This window comes from Musca autumnalis, unplaced genomic scaffold (assembly GCF_047663935.1).
Source record: "Musca autumnalis isolate F117 unplaced genomic scaffold, ASM4766393v1 scaffold_5, whole genome shotgun sequence".
Taxonomy (NCBI): Eukaryota; Metazoa; Arthropoda; class Insecta; order Diptera; family Muscidae; genus Musca; species Musca autumnalis.
In genome coordinates, this window is record NW_027412088.1 from 143,078,069 (window position 1) to 143,096,026 (window position 17,958).

At 35.4% G+C, this 17,958-nt stretch overlaps 2 protein-coding genes and 2 non-coding genes across 4 annotated transcripts; 1 reads left to right on the forward strand and 3 right to left on the reverse strand.

The window, feature by feature from the left end:
* Positions 1-6,452: 6,452 nt before the first annotated feature.
* Positions 6,453-6,525, reverse strand: TRNAF-GAA (transfer RNA phenylalanine (anticodon GAA)). The gene has a single exon. It is a non-coding gene; the product is annotated as a tRNA-Phe (tRNA).
* A 177-nt stretch (positions 6,526-6,702) lies between these two features.
* TRNAF-GAA (transfer RNA phenylalanine (anticodon GAA)) lies at positions 6,703-6,775 on the reverse strand. The gene has a single exon. It is a non-coding gene; the product is annotated as a tRNA-Phe (tRNA).
* A 1,133-nt stretch (positions 6,776-7,908) lies between these two features.
* Positions 7,909-14,114, forward strand: Fsn (F-box synaptic protein). Its single transcript, XM_073989297.1, has 4 exons — positions 7,909-8,817; positions 12,293-12,566; positions 12,630-12,720; positions 12,994-14,114. Exons 1-4 carry the CDS (start codon positions 8,510-8,512, stop codon positions 13,086-13,088), a joined length of 768 nt encoding a protein of 255 aa, XP_073845398.1. The 5' UTR covers positions 7,909-8,509; the 3' UTR covers positions 13,089-14,114.
* A 91-nt stretch (positions 14,115-14,205) lies between these two features.
* Positions 14,206-16,358, reverse strand: LOC141405208 (COP9 signalosome complex subunit 9). The gene is made up of 2 exons (XM_073989298.1): positions 16,150-16,358; positions 14,206-14,369 (listed from the first exon to the last, which is right to left on the reverse strand). Exons 1-2 carry the CDS (start codon positions 16,210-16,212, stop codon positions 14,235-14,237), a joined length of 198 nt encoding a protein of 65 aa, XP_073845399.1. The 5' UTR covers positions 16,213-16,358; the 3' UTR covers positions 14,206-14,234.
* Between the last annotated feature and the right edge of the window lie 1,600 nt (positions 16,359-17,958).

Sequence of the window (17,958 nt, forward strand, 5' to 3'; positions counted from 1 at the left end):
AAGAATGGGGAACAATTCAGATTTCTTACACCGAAAATTTAGTTAAATCTATACTAAAGGATAACACAGGATATCATACCAAATGCTAAACACCTAAGAAATCATTTTTGTATAAAAACATTTTAGTGGGGATACTTTTCACTGTGAGATAGAAATCGATGTTGTTTAACAACTTTAATTTTCTTATATAAAGTTACCCTAATTTCGTTAATTTCATTTTTTCATTATATTTAAGTTAAGACCCTAATGTAAAAATATAAAAAAAGGAATGAAATCGCTATCATTAATTAACTCTTAGCAATCGCAGTTTTAATGAAAGAAATTGAAGTGGATACTTTTGACTGCGATTCACTGTACTTGCCAAAATCTAACATTAGCAACGACTACGAAGACATCACCAAAGATCGCAGACAAGAAAGGTCCAACAAGATCGAAGACAACAGTAGCAACGGCTAGACAGACATCACCAAAGATCGGAGACAGGAAAGATCCAACAAGATTGAAGACTGAACAGCTCGAACAGCCCTCAATCTGAACACCACAGCTCGAAAAGCCCTCAATCTTAACACCACAGCTCGAACAGCCCTCAATCTCAACACCACAGCTCGAACAGTCGTCAATCTCAACACCAGGAAACAAAAACCCACAACCTCAACACCATTAACCGACGAACCGGATATAATTGAAAATCTGTGGGAACAAGTTGAAGAAGATTCCGAAAACCAGCAGAGCAAGCCTCCAACCACAAGCAAAAACAAAATAATAATAATAATAATAAAACCAATACAAATAAAACAAAGTAATACTCTCCAGAAGCCATGGAAATCGCTGTTATACATAGCATGCCTACTGGGCAGAATGTACCCTAAGCAAGCTGACGAAGTTTATGCCGTTCCCAAGAGCACTCTTGAAAAAAAGTGGCTAAGGCTAACCAGAATCGTCAATTTTAAGCTTTATGTCGGAGTTTGCACGCACAAATTACTCGGGAAAGTAAATTCAGATTTTAGGAGAGAGCGGGGAGAAACGAGCTCCTCAATACTCTTTCCTACCCCCTATTGCCCAAAAACTCAATTTTCTTTCCCGAGTAATTTGTGCGTGTAAACTCCGACTCTTGAAAAAAGTGGCAAAGGATAACCAGAATCGTCAACTTTAAGCTTTATGTCGGAGTTTGCACGCACAAATTACTCGGGAAAGTAAGGGGTCGATTACGGATAGCAACCCAACTCCAGTTGCGTTGCCCTCAGCAAAATTAGTAATAACATTTTCTATTTCCGCCTTAAAATGTATACTTTTTTACAATAAAAGTAATAGCTGAAGGTTCAAAACACTGATATTGATTGAATTTGACAAAAATTTCCGTCTTTTTAATCATTTTGGTCGCATGATTTTATCTTCTGGCAACGCAATTACAGTTGAGTTGCTATCCATAATAGACCCCTAAATTCAGATTTTGGGAGAGAGCGGGGAGAAACGATCTCCTCAATACTCTTTCCTACCCCCTATTGCCCAAAAACTCAATTTTCTTTCCCGAGTAATTTGTGCGTGTAAACTCCGACTATGTAAGAAACGGTAAGTAAAAAGCATGGATTGTGTTGCAAAGCTTTACGACTATACGTTCACAAAAAGGGAAAAAACTACAACTAATGATATAAATAAGAATTTTAAAATTAAGGAAGCTGCACAGGAATATGCGAACGGTAGTGACTCCTTGGATGTTGTAAGTAAAAAAACATGGAATTACGTACAATGCTTTACAATACTACCTTTTAAAAAATAACATGAGGAGATCTAGAAATAATTGTGGTAAAGATAAATTAAATGGAGCTGCACAGGAATATGCGACGAGTAGTGACTCCTTAAAAGTTGTAAGTAAAAACAAGTGAGCAAAGGCTATAGTCGGGACGGGGCCGACCATGTGATACCCTACACCACTACCCCTGTGCATAAGCTTTTCACTGTTAAACATTTCTTTTAGGGAATATAATCCGACTACCACAAAAAATAATATGCCTCTTTCTCTCTGCGACCCCCATAAGCAACCAAAAATTCGTGACCATCCGATCAAAATTACGACCTACGAGTATAGCTTGATTGCAAAAAATTTAAGAATTGGATGCATTACCGACTATTGTGGTATCTCCCTTGTTTGACCACCTTCGCCAACCTGCTTTACACCAATGTAAAGGTAATATTTTCTTCTTCCATTGACAGGCTTTGCCGTTGGAATACCCCTACTAGAAGCCGATATATTCACAAAGAATAAAACTTTGAATTTGTCTCCAAATGAGTTTTCCCCATTCCGACCCCTAAATATTATCCGACTATCACAAAAATCAATTGGGTATATTACTGAATTTTTGCACTTACGCCAACATACTTTGCATCAATATAAACGAGATCTTTTCTTCTTCCATTGACGGGTATTCCTTTTGGAATACTCCAACCAGAAGCGGAGATATTCGCATAAGAAAAAAACGTTGACTTTTCTCCACATAAGCTTTTCGCTTATTCCGACTCCTGAATATTATCCGACCATCACCAAACTAAATAGGCTTCTTCCTCTGTGGGACCCGCATCAACTCCCAAAAAATTCGTGACGATCCGATCAAAATTGCGACCAGTAGCGTGATTACAAACAAATCGGAAAATGGGATGCATTACCGACTATTGCGATATCTCTGTTGTTTGAGCAGCTAATTTACATCGTTGTAAAGGTGATATTTTCTACTTTCCTTGCCAGGTTTTGCTTTAGATACACCTCTTAAAGAAACAGAGATATTGGCTTTGAAATAAAACGTTGACCTTTCTCCAGATAAGTGTTTGCCCATTCCGACCCCTGAATATTATCCGACCATCATCAAAATCAATAGGCTTCTTTCTCTTTGGGACCCCCATTAACCCCGAAAATTTCGTGACGATACAATCAAAATTGCGACCTGTAGCGTGATTTCAAAAAAAATAGAAAAATGGGATGTATTACCGACTATTGCGATATCTCCGTTATTTGGTTACCTACGCCGACCTAGTTTGCATCATTGTAAAGACGGGATCTTTTGGAAAATTTTCAACCAAAGCTGTGATATTCGTCAATATAATTAAAATCGTAAAAATAAAAATTGGGGTTTTATTTGCTACTATTGTGATATCTTCGTTGTCTGTCACCTACGAGCACCTACTTCACATCATTTGAAAGGTGATATTTTCTACTTTCATTGTCAGGTTTTGGTTTTGGTATACCCCATATAGAAGCTGAGATATTCGCTTTGGAAAAAAAAACGTTGTATTTTTATCCACCTAAGTTTTTTGCCCTTTCTAACCCCTAAATATTATCCGTCCCTCCGGGACCCCCATCAACATCCAAAATTTCGTGACGATCCGATCAAAATTGCGACCTGTAGCGTGATTACAAGGTTTAGATGGACAGACGGACGGACACACATAGCCAGATCGACTCAGCTCGTCGAGACATTCATTTTGGTATATATTTCGATGCGTTACAAACTTTTTGGCCAAAACCAACTTATAATACCCTCCCCACATAGTGGTGTAGGGTATAAACATGGAATACCGTGCTCTTCTTTTCAAAGATACACTTCAAGACAAAGAATTAAGAAAAAGCTCCTATTAAACCAATAAAGAAAACTAGATGTAGTAAAGAAAAATTAGTTAAATTAAATGAAGCTGCACAAGAAGATGTGAAAGGTGGTGCCTCCTTAAGAGTTGTAAGTAAAAGACATGGATTATCTTACTATGCTTTTCAACAACACATTTTCAATGAAGTAAATAACAACCAATTGAATATAATCAAATATAGGCCAAGACTTAAAAAAAAGAACCTTTTTGAAGTTGAAGAATGTTTAAAAGGAGACGACAAGAAGTTAGTGGCATCGAAATATAACATTTCAGTAAAAACCTTACAACGCTATTGCAAATTAAACAAGTAAGAAAAGCGTTAAGTTCGGTCGGGCCGAACTTTTTATACCCTCCACCACAAATTTCAGCCATTTCGGTGGTTTAATGTGGCCACAACCTTCAAAATACCGAAAGTCGGAAGGTACCGTTCTATGGGGGCTATATGATGGCGTGGACCTATACCTACAAATTTCTGGGGGAAAGTTTTATACGCCTAAAGAAGACTAAATATCAAAGGTGTGATAATGAGGCTAAAACGTTAAAAATATCGAAAATCGGGAGATATTGTATTATGGGGGCTATATCAACACGTGGACCTATATAAACATTTTATGGTAGAAATGTTTCTTAGCCTCTGGAAACACAAAATACTAAGTTACAACCGATTCTTTGATCAAATGGGTCTAATACATCCAAAATATATTAAAATGACGCGTACTTTATAAGGGGTCTTATGTGGGGACTATACCAAAACGTGGACCTATATAACCCAACTTTGGTAGGAATATTTTTTGGCCTCTGAAGACACAAAATACCAAATTACAACCAATTCTGTGGTCCAATGGGTCTAATACATTCAAAATATATTAAAATGACGCGTACTTTATATGGGGCCTTATATGGGGGCTATACCAAAACGTGGACCTATATAACCCAACTTTGGTAGGAATATTTGTTGGCCTCTGGAGACACAAAGTACCAAATTACAACCAATTCGGTGGTAAAATGGGCCAAATATCTTTAAAATTCCTTAAAACGACGACGCGTTACGCGTCATTTTGTATGGGGGCTATACAAAAGCGTGGACCTACATAGCCCGCTTTCAATACCAAAAGTCCTACGTAAATATAACATATTTCCCAAAATTTCATCAACCTACGTCAATCCGTTCGGACGCTAGAGTGATTTCCACAGACGGACAGACGGACGGACATGGCTATATCGATGTAGAATTGCACGCTGATCAAGAATATATATACTTTGTGGGGTCTACAATGATTATTTCGAGTAGTTACAAACGTAGTGACAAACTTAATATACCCCCATCCTATGGTGGAGGGTATAAAAACAACAAATAGTTATTATTTAATTTTACTTCATAAATGTACTTATTTTGCGGAATTGTTATCAAACTTTTTATATAAGTTTACTGGTAAAATAAATTAAAATATCTATGTATCTAATTAGAACCAAAGACCAACAACAACTACTAAATATAAGATTTACTTATAAGTTTTACAAACTTTTTATATAAAACAAAATTGAACTGTTAAAATAAATTGAACTATAAAATTGAATATTTGATTCGATGCTGAAGAAATCTGAAGAAACCGACAATTAAAGTCTGTCGTTTCTGTAGTGGTGATAGGGCTTTTGTAGCCTTCGATGGTAATGGTTATGTTTTGAATGCATAGCCTTCGATGGTAATGGTTATGTTTTGAATGCATATCCGGAGCCAAGGTGAATGGTAGCTGTACCGGCAAGACTGTGGAAGTTGAATTGTGGGGCTATGCTCAAATTTTTATTGGTGACAATGAGGAAATATTAGGTCACATATCTTGGGAAACGTCATTGTATAGATATAAATCACATCAAGGTACAGAGATTTTACTAAAACGTTGAACTCTTTGTATAAAAATAAACCAACGCTTTTTACTTGAAGGTGATTTCCGATTAATTACAATTTCTATCAACTTAATTTAAATTTAACTTTTATTCAATTTTAATTTAGTTTTTATTTTAATTTTAATTAATTTAATTTGTTTTAATAAAATTAATAAAAATTAATTTTAATGTTAATTGTATCAGCTATCCCAATAAAAAACGCCACCAATGTTCTATTTTAATTTAGTTTAATATTAATTTATTTTAATTGTTTTAATGTAGTTTGGTTTTAATTTAATTGTAATTTAGTTTTAATTTAATTTTATTTTGATTTGAATGTAATTTTAATTTAATTTTAATTTAATGTTAATCTAATTTTAATTTAATTCTTATTTAATTTAAATTTAGTTTAGTAAATTTAATTTTAATTTAGATTTAATTTAATTTTAGTTTGATTTATTTTAATTGTAATTTAATTTTTATATAATCTGAATGTTACTTTTATGTAATTTTAATTTTATTTTATTTTTATTCTAATTTAATTTGAATTTAATTTCTTCTTCTCTCACAAAAAACTAATCCCGAAGATGACTGTCGATGGCATATATGAACAAGATGAGTACTCGCCTTTACGTTTACGTACGATTCACCATACTAATGCTCTCTTCGTGTTCATCGTTGGTCGATGGCAGTCGAAATATTGGAAATATGTAATAAAAATTGAAAAACAACAAAAAACATCCATCAAAAACCATTATAATTTTAATTTTATTGTAATTTAATTTTAAATTTAATATCATTTTAATTTAGTTATTATTTAATTTTAATTTAAGTTTATTTTACTTTAATTTATTCGTAATTTAATTTTTATTTGGCGTTTATTTAATTTTTATTCAAATTAAATTTAATTTAAAAAAAAAAACAAAAAAAAATTTTGCCGAAACCCGGGATTGAACCGGGGACCTTTAGATCTTCAGTCTAACGCTCTCCCAACTGAGCTATTTCGGCACATAGTAAACTTTGTCCAAATAACCAATTTCAACAATATATGGCAAACAATCAGACATACGCCTAAAAGTATGTCATGTTATTTTTTATCGTGAATGAATAGTCAATCACAATAAAATTCAATTGAACAACAAAAAAGAAATAAATACAGCACAGGAGAAACAAAAAAGATTTCTCTGCCGAAACCCGGGATTGAACCGGGGACCTTTAGATCTTCAGTCTAACGCTCTCCCAACTGAGCTATTTCGGCACATGGGAGTGGCATTTGGTATATTCTACACGAAACCGGAAAGTAGTTCTAATCACTATTTTAGAAAATAAAGTCAAACTGTCAGTAGTGCGATTCTCTAACTTATTTTCTGAGTTACCGACAATTGTTGGCAAAATTAAAATTCTTATAATTTCGGTAATTACCGATGTTTTTCGGTATGTTAGCGACGAATAAAAACAGTCGTAAGTCTCTACCGATCGGAAACTTGGAACTTAACTTGGAAACGAGCTGAAATTTTTTAACAATTAAAAAAACAATTTTGTAGGCTGAAAAGTGTTCTTTAAAATGGCATACAGAAATATTCCGTTTACAGTACCGTTATACTAAAATTTTACCGGAAATCAAAAAATGAGCATTGAAAATGACGCACCACAATAATCGATTAATAATTTCCAAATTTTTCGCTTTTTATGCCATTTTAGTGATCAGAATGGTGGAATAATTGGTTCCCAGTTTCCCGTTTTCAGTAGTTTTGCCATTGATTTCGATAGAAAAAAAATGATGTTCCTGACGTAATTTTGGCATGATTGAACTTAATGTCCCTTTGTATTCAATTTGGCTAGAAATTTTTAGTTTTTGAAGTTATTTTTCAAAAATGAATATAAAGAATCATTAAGGGTTATGTCAAGAGCATGTACAAACAATTTAATGATATTTGGAAAGTCCTGTATCAGCCAGGCTTGCCTCATATCAGACTAGCCTTTAACGACATTGATCTGATAGAAGAAACAATCAGGGCATAAAACAAAAGTTTTCGCACTTTTCTTTGAAAATAGTTTTTAGAAATATTGTTAATAATGCCGTGAACTTGTTATAAATGGTCTGTTCCTTTACTTTTAAAAATGGTAAAACTGGCAAAAGTAGCAAAAGTTGTAATCTACTTCCATATGAATTGTATGGTGTCTGAAGTAAAGGAACGCTTTTCCAGTAAAAAGTTGTAAAACTTGAAGATTCTTGCACGTAAAGGAACAGGGCTAATAATAAAAATTTCAATTTGTTGTATATTTTGAAAATTAACGTCCAATCCAAAATACAACCCCTCACTTCATTTCCCATTGTTGCATTTTAATTCCTGTCTGTTTTTTTTTTTTTCATTTTCTTTTATTTCATTTGTCTACATGACATTTGTATGACATTTCGTTGTCGGATCTATAGAACTCTTCTTTTGACACTCCGGAGTTTTTTTCATACATCCAATCCAATCAAAACCAAACACCCAAACTAAACTTTTATTTTGTTATTTTATAAAATGTATAAATATTTTAAGAAAAATACAACTGAACAGAAATTAAGTGAAATTTCTACCAACTTTTAAACGGGAAACACAGAAACAACAACATTTACACTTTGATAAATAAATTGCCGAGTATTTTGTTTTACGTGTGTGAAGTGTCGTCTTGTTGGATAAATACAAAGCAGCACAGAAAAGGAGTGGAAAGGGGTAGACGACAACGACTTTTGGTAGACGTCAGTTAAAAAGAAAATAAAGCATCTATTTATCTTGTATCTGAAGACTAAAGAACAAAACAAAAGGAAGTTCGTGTTCAAGTACCTCTTCTCTGCATGCAAAGGAGGAGTAGTTTTGTGTGGCTGAGTGACTGACCGACCGACGACCCTACCGTTTATATCCACATTCATTCCACAACATTTTTCTTGCTACTGTTTGCTGTTGTCGTTCGTTCTGCTGCATTGTTGTCTACCGACAATATCATCATGGTCGACCTTATATCGTCCATGATCAATCATAATGTCTTGGAGGTAATATTTTCATATTTGGATTTAAGTGATCTGCGGAATTGTGCCCTCGTCTGTCGAAGTTGGAAACATTTTCTCGACGACGAAAACAGTGATGTGTGGCGTTCACATTGTATTCGAAAGTTACCCGAAGAAGCGTTGAAATCCGATTTAATGTCATCGCTACCCACATACAAAATGAAATTGCGAGCCTATTATCACGCCTGGAATCCAAATGACTGTTCAAGGAATGTATATATTAAACCAAATGGTTTTACGTTACACAGGTAAGTTGTTTCCGATTTGTTGTTACACGAGAGAAAGAAAGATTTGCTTAATTAATTTTGGTTAGATATTTTGCAGGATTGGTAGAGGTGTTTCATTAGGAATTTCAAGAAGGTTTGGAATTTCAGGTGCCTCAAATAGGGAGACGAATATTTAGCCGATGTTAGCTAGGATTGCGAGCTTATGTTTAGTTTAAGACACCCTCGTCGATCTCTTTGACATGTCTACCGCTAGTTGCCCTGGAGACGGGCAGGCTCACTCTCTCCTTTAAGTTGCAACGACAGAAAGACAAAATTCACGGGGAGATTACATTCATGATTGGTCTGACTTTTATTGCAGAAGTCCATTTTTGCGAAAAAATATTTTGTTGTTATTGTTTTAAAAGACCACCAGGACAAAATGGGAGATTTTAAAGCGTGTTGATCTTGTGCATAATCAAAAATATCCAGTGGGAGGCCAGCCAACCACAAAAACGAATACTTAAAAAAAGGGAGACTTTCTGGTGTAGCGGCTGTTGTAATTTGGCCATACGTGAAAGTCCTAAATTTCCGCCAAAAGGCCAGACATCAACAACAACTTATACTTATCAACGGCAATTTTATCGCATAGCCAGTGATGGATTTCAAGATTTTAAAAATGGTACTCCAATGGTTGCGGTTGTCTTTCAAAATAATGAGATAAAAATAAGTGTTCTTGAAGAATTTGAAAGCCCATATCTCGGGAAGTATAGACTCCCGCAGCAAAAATATATATATATCATTCTAAACAGGGCTACCAGAGGTACCGGATTGTCCCGAAACCAAAAGCGTTTCGCCCAGCGGCTGCCAACCCAGCACTGAACTTATGCTGCTACAACAACAAAAGAGGTACACATGACAAAGGGATCTGCTAGGGGGGATCTTGAACCTAGGGTTCTTGTTGTTATTGTAGGAACTCAAATACATATCGCTCATCTACTCAGAGTGGCATAACTCAAAAAATGCGTTTTCTGAGTTAGTAGTTTCTATTTTTTTCTACGACCTCTACTTTATCTTGTGTCAAATTTTCATGCTGATATCAAAAAAACACGACGAGTTACAGCTCATTTACTACGAGTTACGCATAATTCAACACAAACGTTTTTTGAATTCAGGAAGCACTAAAACGCTTCAAATTATGCTTGATCTTGCACAGAAATTTAGCACTGATATCTGGCTAGCTGTTTGCAAAATATGGTCGAAGTACTTCTTTTAGTTTTTGTGTAATGATCTTTTTATATTATGAAGTCAAATGTCAATCGCTAACATAAAACGCGTTTTTCTCGAACTCGATTTTTTTGAGATGTGTCACTCTTTGAGTAAATGAGCGATATATTCAATAGTCTATGATTAAGGATTCTTATTTCTAGCCCCTGTGTTTCAACTTAAAAATTCTGTAGTCTAAACTGCAGCCAACATCCATTAAGAATCGGGAGACCGAATAGTTGTTGTAACAATTGGGATGTCTCGTTTTGCCTCAAAATTTTCCATTATGTGTGTGTGATAGGAAATTTGTCACTTCTATATGTTGGATCCACAGATATAAAAGGCGAAGGTCTGTATATTTAGCAGGGCAATCGAAGAGAAGTTTGGTGTCGAGGGGTCCTTATCTGTGACAAGATATCTTCAACGCTTGTGGTGATTTCGACCTGATATGTGTTGAGGATCGTTAATCGGCCTGATCGAAGCTACCCAAAGATGTTTTTGGTTTTCTTTGGCAGAGATCTCTGAATTCAGCAAATGCTGGGAGATGGCTACTTATGTAGGTCGTGGATTGGTTCATACTCGTATAGAACTTGCTGGACTGTCAGGCTATGATTAATCTTCAGGATGCGGCCAGTGACAAATGATATGACATTCTCGATGTTGTTATTGTTAGTTAAAATATATATCTTTTTCAGTTATCTTACTACAGTTCCTCTGTGTCCAGATTCAAAACCTGGAAAGTCTGTGTCTATAAAGAATGAGGAGACAAGTGGGGACAGGTAGGGGTTAATCAGTTCAAGAGATGCCATTCCATGATCAAACTCCCTGTTTCACTCTATGGGGCTTGGACTTCTTGTTCCTGATTTTCACGTACGACTGTTTCAGAATTACCATGCAGATTCAGTCGGGGCCCTACACTTTGGATGATTTAGCGTTCCTCTGTTGGCATTCCCAACATCAGCCATTGTAATTTGTGGTGTTTCCTTCTCGGCAGAAAGATATCTACTACTACTCTAGGGTTCTTGCGGTTGCCTCGACGAAGCTCATCATGCTCATTTCCCTCTTCCCCTCTGCTCGGTAATTTGGTCTCACTTCGGCTATTCGCCCAGCAGGAAAGTCCTTTCTGCTACCCGAAAATTAGCAGAGTTGGGCAGGTCTCTGAAGCGGTGATTAGTGAACTCGCTGAAACTAAGCCAGTTAGTTTTCCCATGATTGCCTAAAGCGCGGCGTTTAGAGGTGATGGAATCGTGCGGTCTGCTAATATAGACAATAACGGGGAGATGGTCTGACCCTTGAAAAACGACTTGTTAACAGGTGTCGTCATTTGTCAGACCAAGTAGCACGATGGTTACAACTCATGATGAGCATTAAAGTCCCCCAAGGCCAGATGGTTATGACCCTCCAAAAGCAGGCCCTATAACCTGAAGTATAGCTATTTATCGGCGGGATGTATACGTAAGCAACTCCACCTCGGCAGTTTCACACAGGACTGTTATATTACATATGTATACCGTGGTGACAGCCGCTGGCCGGAATGCTGATGTAGTGTGGCTCCGGGTCAATTCTGTGTCGATCAACCCGCAGCCGTTCGGATTTGATGCCACCCTTTGAACATTCAGTCCAATCATGAATATCAACTCCTCGTGAGTTGTTTCACTTTCTCCTTTAATTTACAACGGCAGAAAGACAAAACTCACGCGGAGCTTACATTCATGATCAGGCTGATTATATAATTTCAGTTTTCTTGATCAAAGCATTCCACTACTCCAGAACTCCATATGCAAGAATTGATTGTCTAAAATGTAAGAAATGATTGTAAAAATGGGTGATCTGTGGTTTCAGTCCTCAGCTTTTGCCAATGGAATTCTTGCAGGAATACAAAACAATTAGACCTCTCTTGGCATATTCATCGTCGTTTATTTTCTACGTTAATTGGTGGTCCAGAGTGATGTCGAAGTACTTGGTTTCTGAAAGAGAGCTCGAGAGTGACTCCTTTCAGCATTAGTAAGGTTATTGGTTTGATTTTTCTCTCGTTCATGTACAGAACCATATTTGATAGCCTCGTTATTTCTATCTTGCCAATGATATTTTCCTTCAGGTAGTGTAGACTTTCAGAAGCAGAAATATTTCGTTTAAGGTCCTTAAATGTAGATCCAAGACAAGGTGGGAACACAACACAATATTTTATATGGCTTGTGAAAATTGAACTATGCCTCAAAAATTATGTCTTACCTTTCTTCTTCTTTTTTTCTAGAAATCCCGTTGCTCAAAGTACCGATGCAGCGAGGGGTAAACAAGGTTTTCGTCAAGGACGTCACACCTGGGAAGTGATATGGGAGGGACCATTGGGCACAGTAGCTGTTGTCGGTATATCAACAAAAGAAGCAGCATTACAATGCCATGGTTATGTGGCCTTATTGGGATCGGATGATCAAAGTTGGGGTTGGAATTTAGTTGAAAATCATTTGTTACATAATGGAGATGTACAGGGCAGTTATCCATTATTAAACAATGCACCTAAATATCAGGTGAGTTGTGGGAAATTATTGAGAAATTTGATTCTGTAATCAAGCTATGTTCATTTGTTGCAGGTGGGTGAAAGAATACGTGTAATATTAGACTGCGATGAAAATACATTATCGTTTGAAAAAAATTATGAATTTTTAGGAGTTGCATTTAGAGGTAAGAACGATTTCTTTTAATATTGAAATAACTACATATTAAAATTCGAGGTTAGGTTTTTGTCATTTTTTGCATCTTCTTGAAAATAAAGATCGCAAAAACACGTCAAAATCTATTTTAAAAAATTACATAAAACTTTGGTAGTATCACTACCATCGTCATCTGTTGTAAACATTGCACAAACATGAACTTGATCTTGAATAAATATTTATTTTAATATTGAAGGTAAAATTCAACTAAATTTCTTTTCTAACTTCTTTGTCTTTTCCTCAGGACTGCCGGGTAAAAAATTATACCCCACGGTATCAGCGGTTTATGGCAATACGGAGGTCTCTATGGTTTACCTAGGGCCACCATTAGATGGTTAAAATATTATTGATTTTTTGTTTAGTTATTAAGTTTATAAAGCAATTTTTTAACAAGAAAAAAGAGAAGAAAAACAACAAAAACATTCTATCTGAAAGAGAAAAAGAAAGTCCGAAAAGAAAATTTTGAAAAAAAAATCACACACACAATTACAATTTAGGCAAAAACACACGGAAAATTGGACAAGATCGGTTATTTAGGATATACAAATCGCTAAATTTTTTCCTTACGCCCCTACCCCCTCTTTTCCGCCCTTGTAACAAATCGTAAAGAAGAGTATACAGTGAAAGATATCCAAACCCCAAGCCTCCCTCCTCCTCTAAAAGTAAATTATTTTTAAGTGTAAAATGAAGAAAAAGGCCTTGTACTCGTCGTCGTCACTGTTATTTTTTTTATATCACACCGGAAGAAATAAACACACACACGTATATACACAACAAAAACACTCACCCATTTTTATAAGATGAACTCGTCGTACTGATATCTTTATAAAGAAAATATAAAAAAATCGTCCTTAGCATTCTCAAAAAAACAATGTAATTGCAATATGTATTTATTAAATATAGTTTTTTCTTTGTTTTAATTTTCGTCTATTGTTTCTTTTTCTTAATTGTGTAGAATTTATTACGTTTGTATTATTATTACTTGTTCATTCAAGACGAAACTCTGTAGTAAAGAAAACTAAATGATGCTTTATTAAATTATGTACGTATGTTATTTACACTAACTCCCAAGAACTATAATACGCCCACAAATGTATGAATTAATTATGTTATGTTTAAAGTTTTTATTCCCTCCTCAACTTCTTTTCCCAACGCCTTCATTTCTCCTTTTTATTATTATTATTATTGTAAAGGTGCTAGTCTTGCTTAAGTTGTATTTTTTTAAATTAGTTTTCATTTGTAACGGAAATGATAAATAATTGTAAAAAAGAAATATTAAACAAAACAAAAAACTAAACAAAACCTAACACAAATCAAGTTAGCCTGCAAAATAATAATAAAATAAAAACAAAACAACAAAACAAATGCGCATTCAGTGTAATATAAGCGTTTCTAAAAAAAACAACACACGACAAAATCCCAAGAAAACAATTATAAATGAAAAGAGTATTCAATATTGAGTTTTATTATGAGGGGGTACTTTATTTAAGCATTCGCATCCAAACTAAACAAATCATCATCCTCATCATCGAAGAGATCATCAAAATCATTATAGAAATCGGCATGAACATGTTTTTCATTGCTGGCCAAATCCATGAGTATTGCCGAGGATCCACCGGACTGAAAAGGGAAGAGAAATATATATGTACATAAATGAAATTAAATACAAATAGGGACAAGTAGGAACAAAAGGTGATATCATCTCGGGTCAATCCGATACATAACAAAACAAAACCTAATATAATTCCGAACAATCGGCCATGTTCTGGAATTCACCGTGCATCCATTTCACATCACACATGCACTTCACCTGTGAAAGCAATTGCGTTTCTGCATTTCACGTGAAAACAGCTTTCATATTTCACGAAAGAACTTTGGAAAGTTTTATTAGAGCTTTCAAATTTTATCATTAACAATGAAAAAATACCAGTCTGTGTTGGCGCATCAACGAATACACATGCTTTGTTCGTTTAATTGTTTACGAAATAGACGTAAACAAAGAAACCAACTTCTACATGTTGAATTTGGTACTTTAAGAAAAAATACATTTTTAAATCATATTTTGTTAAGAAAATAAAATATTTTTGTAAATGCTATTTGTATGCAAGTCAAGCTTAATCTCATATTTGTTGTTTTCAAATTTCAAAACAACAAGTTTAAAGTGGGATGTAGTTAAAATTGATTTCTTTAGGGGATGGCAGAGAAGATTAGTTTCGTCCAATGCCACTTGGACTCATCAGTTCTCTTAGTTCTTTGTATTGAAACAAAGAACCCTTCCCTAAAAACTCTCGTAGCCGCATATGTAAACCAAATTAACTACTCCCACTTTTTTTTAAATGCTCATAGGAAACGCATTAAATTTTAATCCTATACAGTTTTTTGCAGAAATTTTTAATTAGTTTCTTTAAAAAATAAGGATAAATTCAGCTCTCGCCATCAAAATTACAGTGTGAGGAATACACCCCATCTAGGTGTAAAGTGTGTTGCAGAACTATGTGTGTTTTAAGTGTGTTCGATACACGTGAGGTGCAGTGGTGAATGCCAGAACATGCCCGAATAATTCGTTACACTACTTCATTACTGGTCACTGTAGCATTAGATCTATGACAAGTGGGAGGACAAAAACCGGAGCACCTTATCTGCCGGTGTCCTAGACTATCAGTCAAAAGACACAGGCTGTTTGGCGTAATTTTTCCTCCATAGACGATGCCGTCCTGTTGAATTAACTGCAGGAGCCTTCAGTGACTATGGTTAACATATACCTATTCCCCACCACTCTGTTATATCGACTATCCTTCTACCTCTTTCCTGTCCTTCGGCCTTCCTCCTCCTACCTTTTTTTATTTCTTATTTTATCAGTATGAACACAATGGACCGCACTGCGCATCCTATAACCTAACCGTGTCAACAGAAGAACAGCCGCTTCCTCGATAAACGAGAGTAGTAGGGAATTTAAGACAAAATCTCCTTTTAAGAAGAAAGTTGTATCGGTGGAGAATTTATGTATTTCAATTCCAAAACAATGAGATCAAATCAAGGACGCTTGCGGAACTTTGATGGTCCATACCTCGGATTCCGCAACAAAAACATCCTTTGTCTATAGACAGATACGAATGTATTTTTTACCCAAGCTAGAACATTCTTTGTGTAGCTTTAACGGGAATATAAGTTTTTTTTTTGAAAAAAATTCGTTTAGCGTCACCTGGCGAACATTTCCCTTAAAGCGAAGAATACAATAGGTAATAAGTAGCCGGGCTTCTCCTTACAGATACTTGGATCGTTTGTACTTAATATTTTTGTGCTGGAAGAACCCTCCTATAGCACTTAAGGGCTCTTGGTTTCAGGGCAGAACTTACTCCAAGCACGTAATAAACATAAAAAATCTTTCCCAAGATCTCACCTCTTCCATATCCATATATCCGCCTTCCGGAAACATTTCATCTGCTGCCAACGTTGGTTTCATCTCTTTGGTGTTAGAATCCGTGCTTTTGTTAAAATCTCAGTTTCTTGTTCTCTAAATACTGTTGCTTTCGTATTGCAATTTGCAAATTTCGCTTTCGAGGAAAATGTTGCTAAAATTCTTCTTCTTAAGCTCTGTTTATGTATAATCACTCCGTATTGATAGCACAGCATAACAAAAACAATTAATTTTAGTACAAACACCAAACAAAACATATGTTTTTGGATTACGCCACATTTACAAGGTAATCTAAAGGTAGAAACACAATGACTTTTGTTGATTGCTTCACGCTCAATTTTATGTAAATGAATAAAGGCCAGGTACTACCTAATTAAAATGCGATCCTGCATTTCTTTATTCTTTTACACAAATTTAGGCTTGGATAAGCGTGAATATCTCATTCTGTTCACACCTTAATTCCTACGTTTAAGGTGTGAACAGAATGAAATACGCCGCTTTTTTCACGCTCAGTTTCACGTAAAAGATTAAAGGCCTAATTCATTTGAATTAGGTAGTACTTGGCCTTTAGTCTTTTACATGACTGCTAAACCTAAATAACGACGGGACGTACACAAATATTTCACCAACCTACCAAAACAACGCTCTCTGAGCGTCCGTATTACCCAAATACGTTGAGTCCCAAATCACATTTAAAACACAAAATCCGCGACCGGAACTTACTTAAATGTTTTCATTCGTAAAACAAATAATTTTCCTTTGCAATGAATTGTATTTCATGTTTTGTTGGGCTTTTGTTTTTAAAATACAAAACACACACATACAAACAATAACGTTCTGTCAAAGTTAAACTTTTTCAACTAAAAAATATACGCTCGAGGTATTTCGATAGTTTTCATAAGAATACATGTGTTCTACTTTTTTCACCACACACGTCCTGGATATACGTCCGTATATAGGTATGCGCCTGAAACTGAGCGTGAAAAAGCGAGGGAAGGTAGAGGAATCTCCTGAAAAATTAGCGCTAAACCGCCCTTAATTTTCTAGAAATTGGTCACTGAGTCCTAAATGACTATCAGAAGATAGAAAATATGCACTTACATTCCAAAAAAAATCGTAAGGATAAAGCCTTTCTTGGCCTTGTAACACATTATAAGTCATTGATAAATACATGTCTCCTGGAAGCTCCTTTGTACTTTTTGTGTTTGAGTACACAGAAAGGTCGGAAACTTGGTGGTATACTGTTTTTCCTGCTTAGGCATTCAAAACCAACTCCATTTCACCAAGTTTCTGATGTACATCAAGTTTTGAAGGTACATCAAGGCGAAACTTGAACTAGATTTTTGGTTACGTAAATAAGCCGATGGTGAGCGGTGAGCGGCAGTGTAGGGAAGGTGTAGGGATATATATATATATACTGCCGCTCACTTCAATAGAACCGCCCTGCAAAATTCTGTTCAACCTCTATTTTTTTCGACTTATACAAGATGTGAAGTTTCTTAAGAATTTCAAATTCCAAACACATGAAGGAAAATATAATAAAACTTAAAAACGTTTTTTATTGTTGGACTGGGTGCCACCGTGGTGCAATGGTATGCACGCCCGCCTTGCACGCAGAAGGTCTTGGGTTCGATTCCCCGGCCAGGCAACATCAAACATTTTTCAGTAATGTTGGCGACATTTTCTGAGTATTTTAGCCTTGAAAAACTTCTCCACAAGTGGTGTCTTAAGACACGCCGTTCGGACTCGGCGATAAACAGTAGGTCCCATCTCAGCAAAATGTTCGATGCC

What these genes read in the sequence shown, in the direction of transcription:
- Fsn (XM_073989297.1), top strand. Translation starts at nt 8,510, where the DNA reads ATGGTCGACCTTATATCGTCCATGATCAATCATAATGTCTTGGAGGTA. An exon ending in ACAATGCACCTAAATATCAG is followed by an intron (nt 12,567 to 12,629) that starts GTGAGTTGTGGG and finishes CATTTGTTGCAG; the next exon opens with GTGGGTGAAAGAATACGTGT. An exon ending in TTTAGGAGTTGCATTTAGAG is followed by an intron (nt 12,721 to 12,993) that starts GTAAGAACGATT and finishes TCTTTTCCTCAG; the next exon opens with GACTGCCGGGTAAAAAATTA.
- LOC141405208 (XM_073989298.1), bottom strand. Translation starts at nt 16,212, where the DNA reads ATGAAACCAACGTTGGCAGCAGATGAAATGTTTCCGGAAGGCGGATAT. An exon ending in GATATATGGATATGGAAGAG is followed by an intron (nt 14,370 to 16,149) that starts GTGAGATCTTGG and finishes TTCCCTTTTCAG; the next exon opens with TCCGGTGGATCCTCGGCAAT.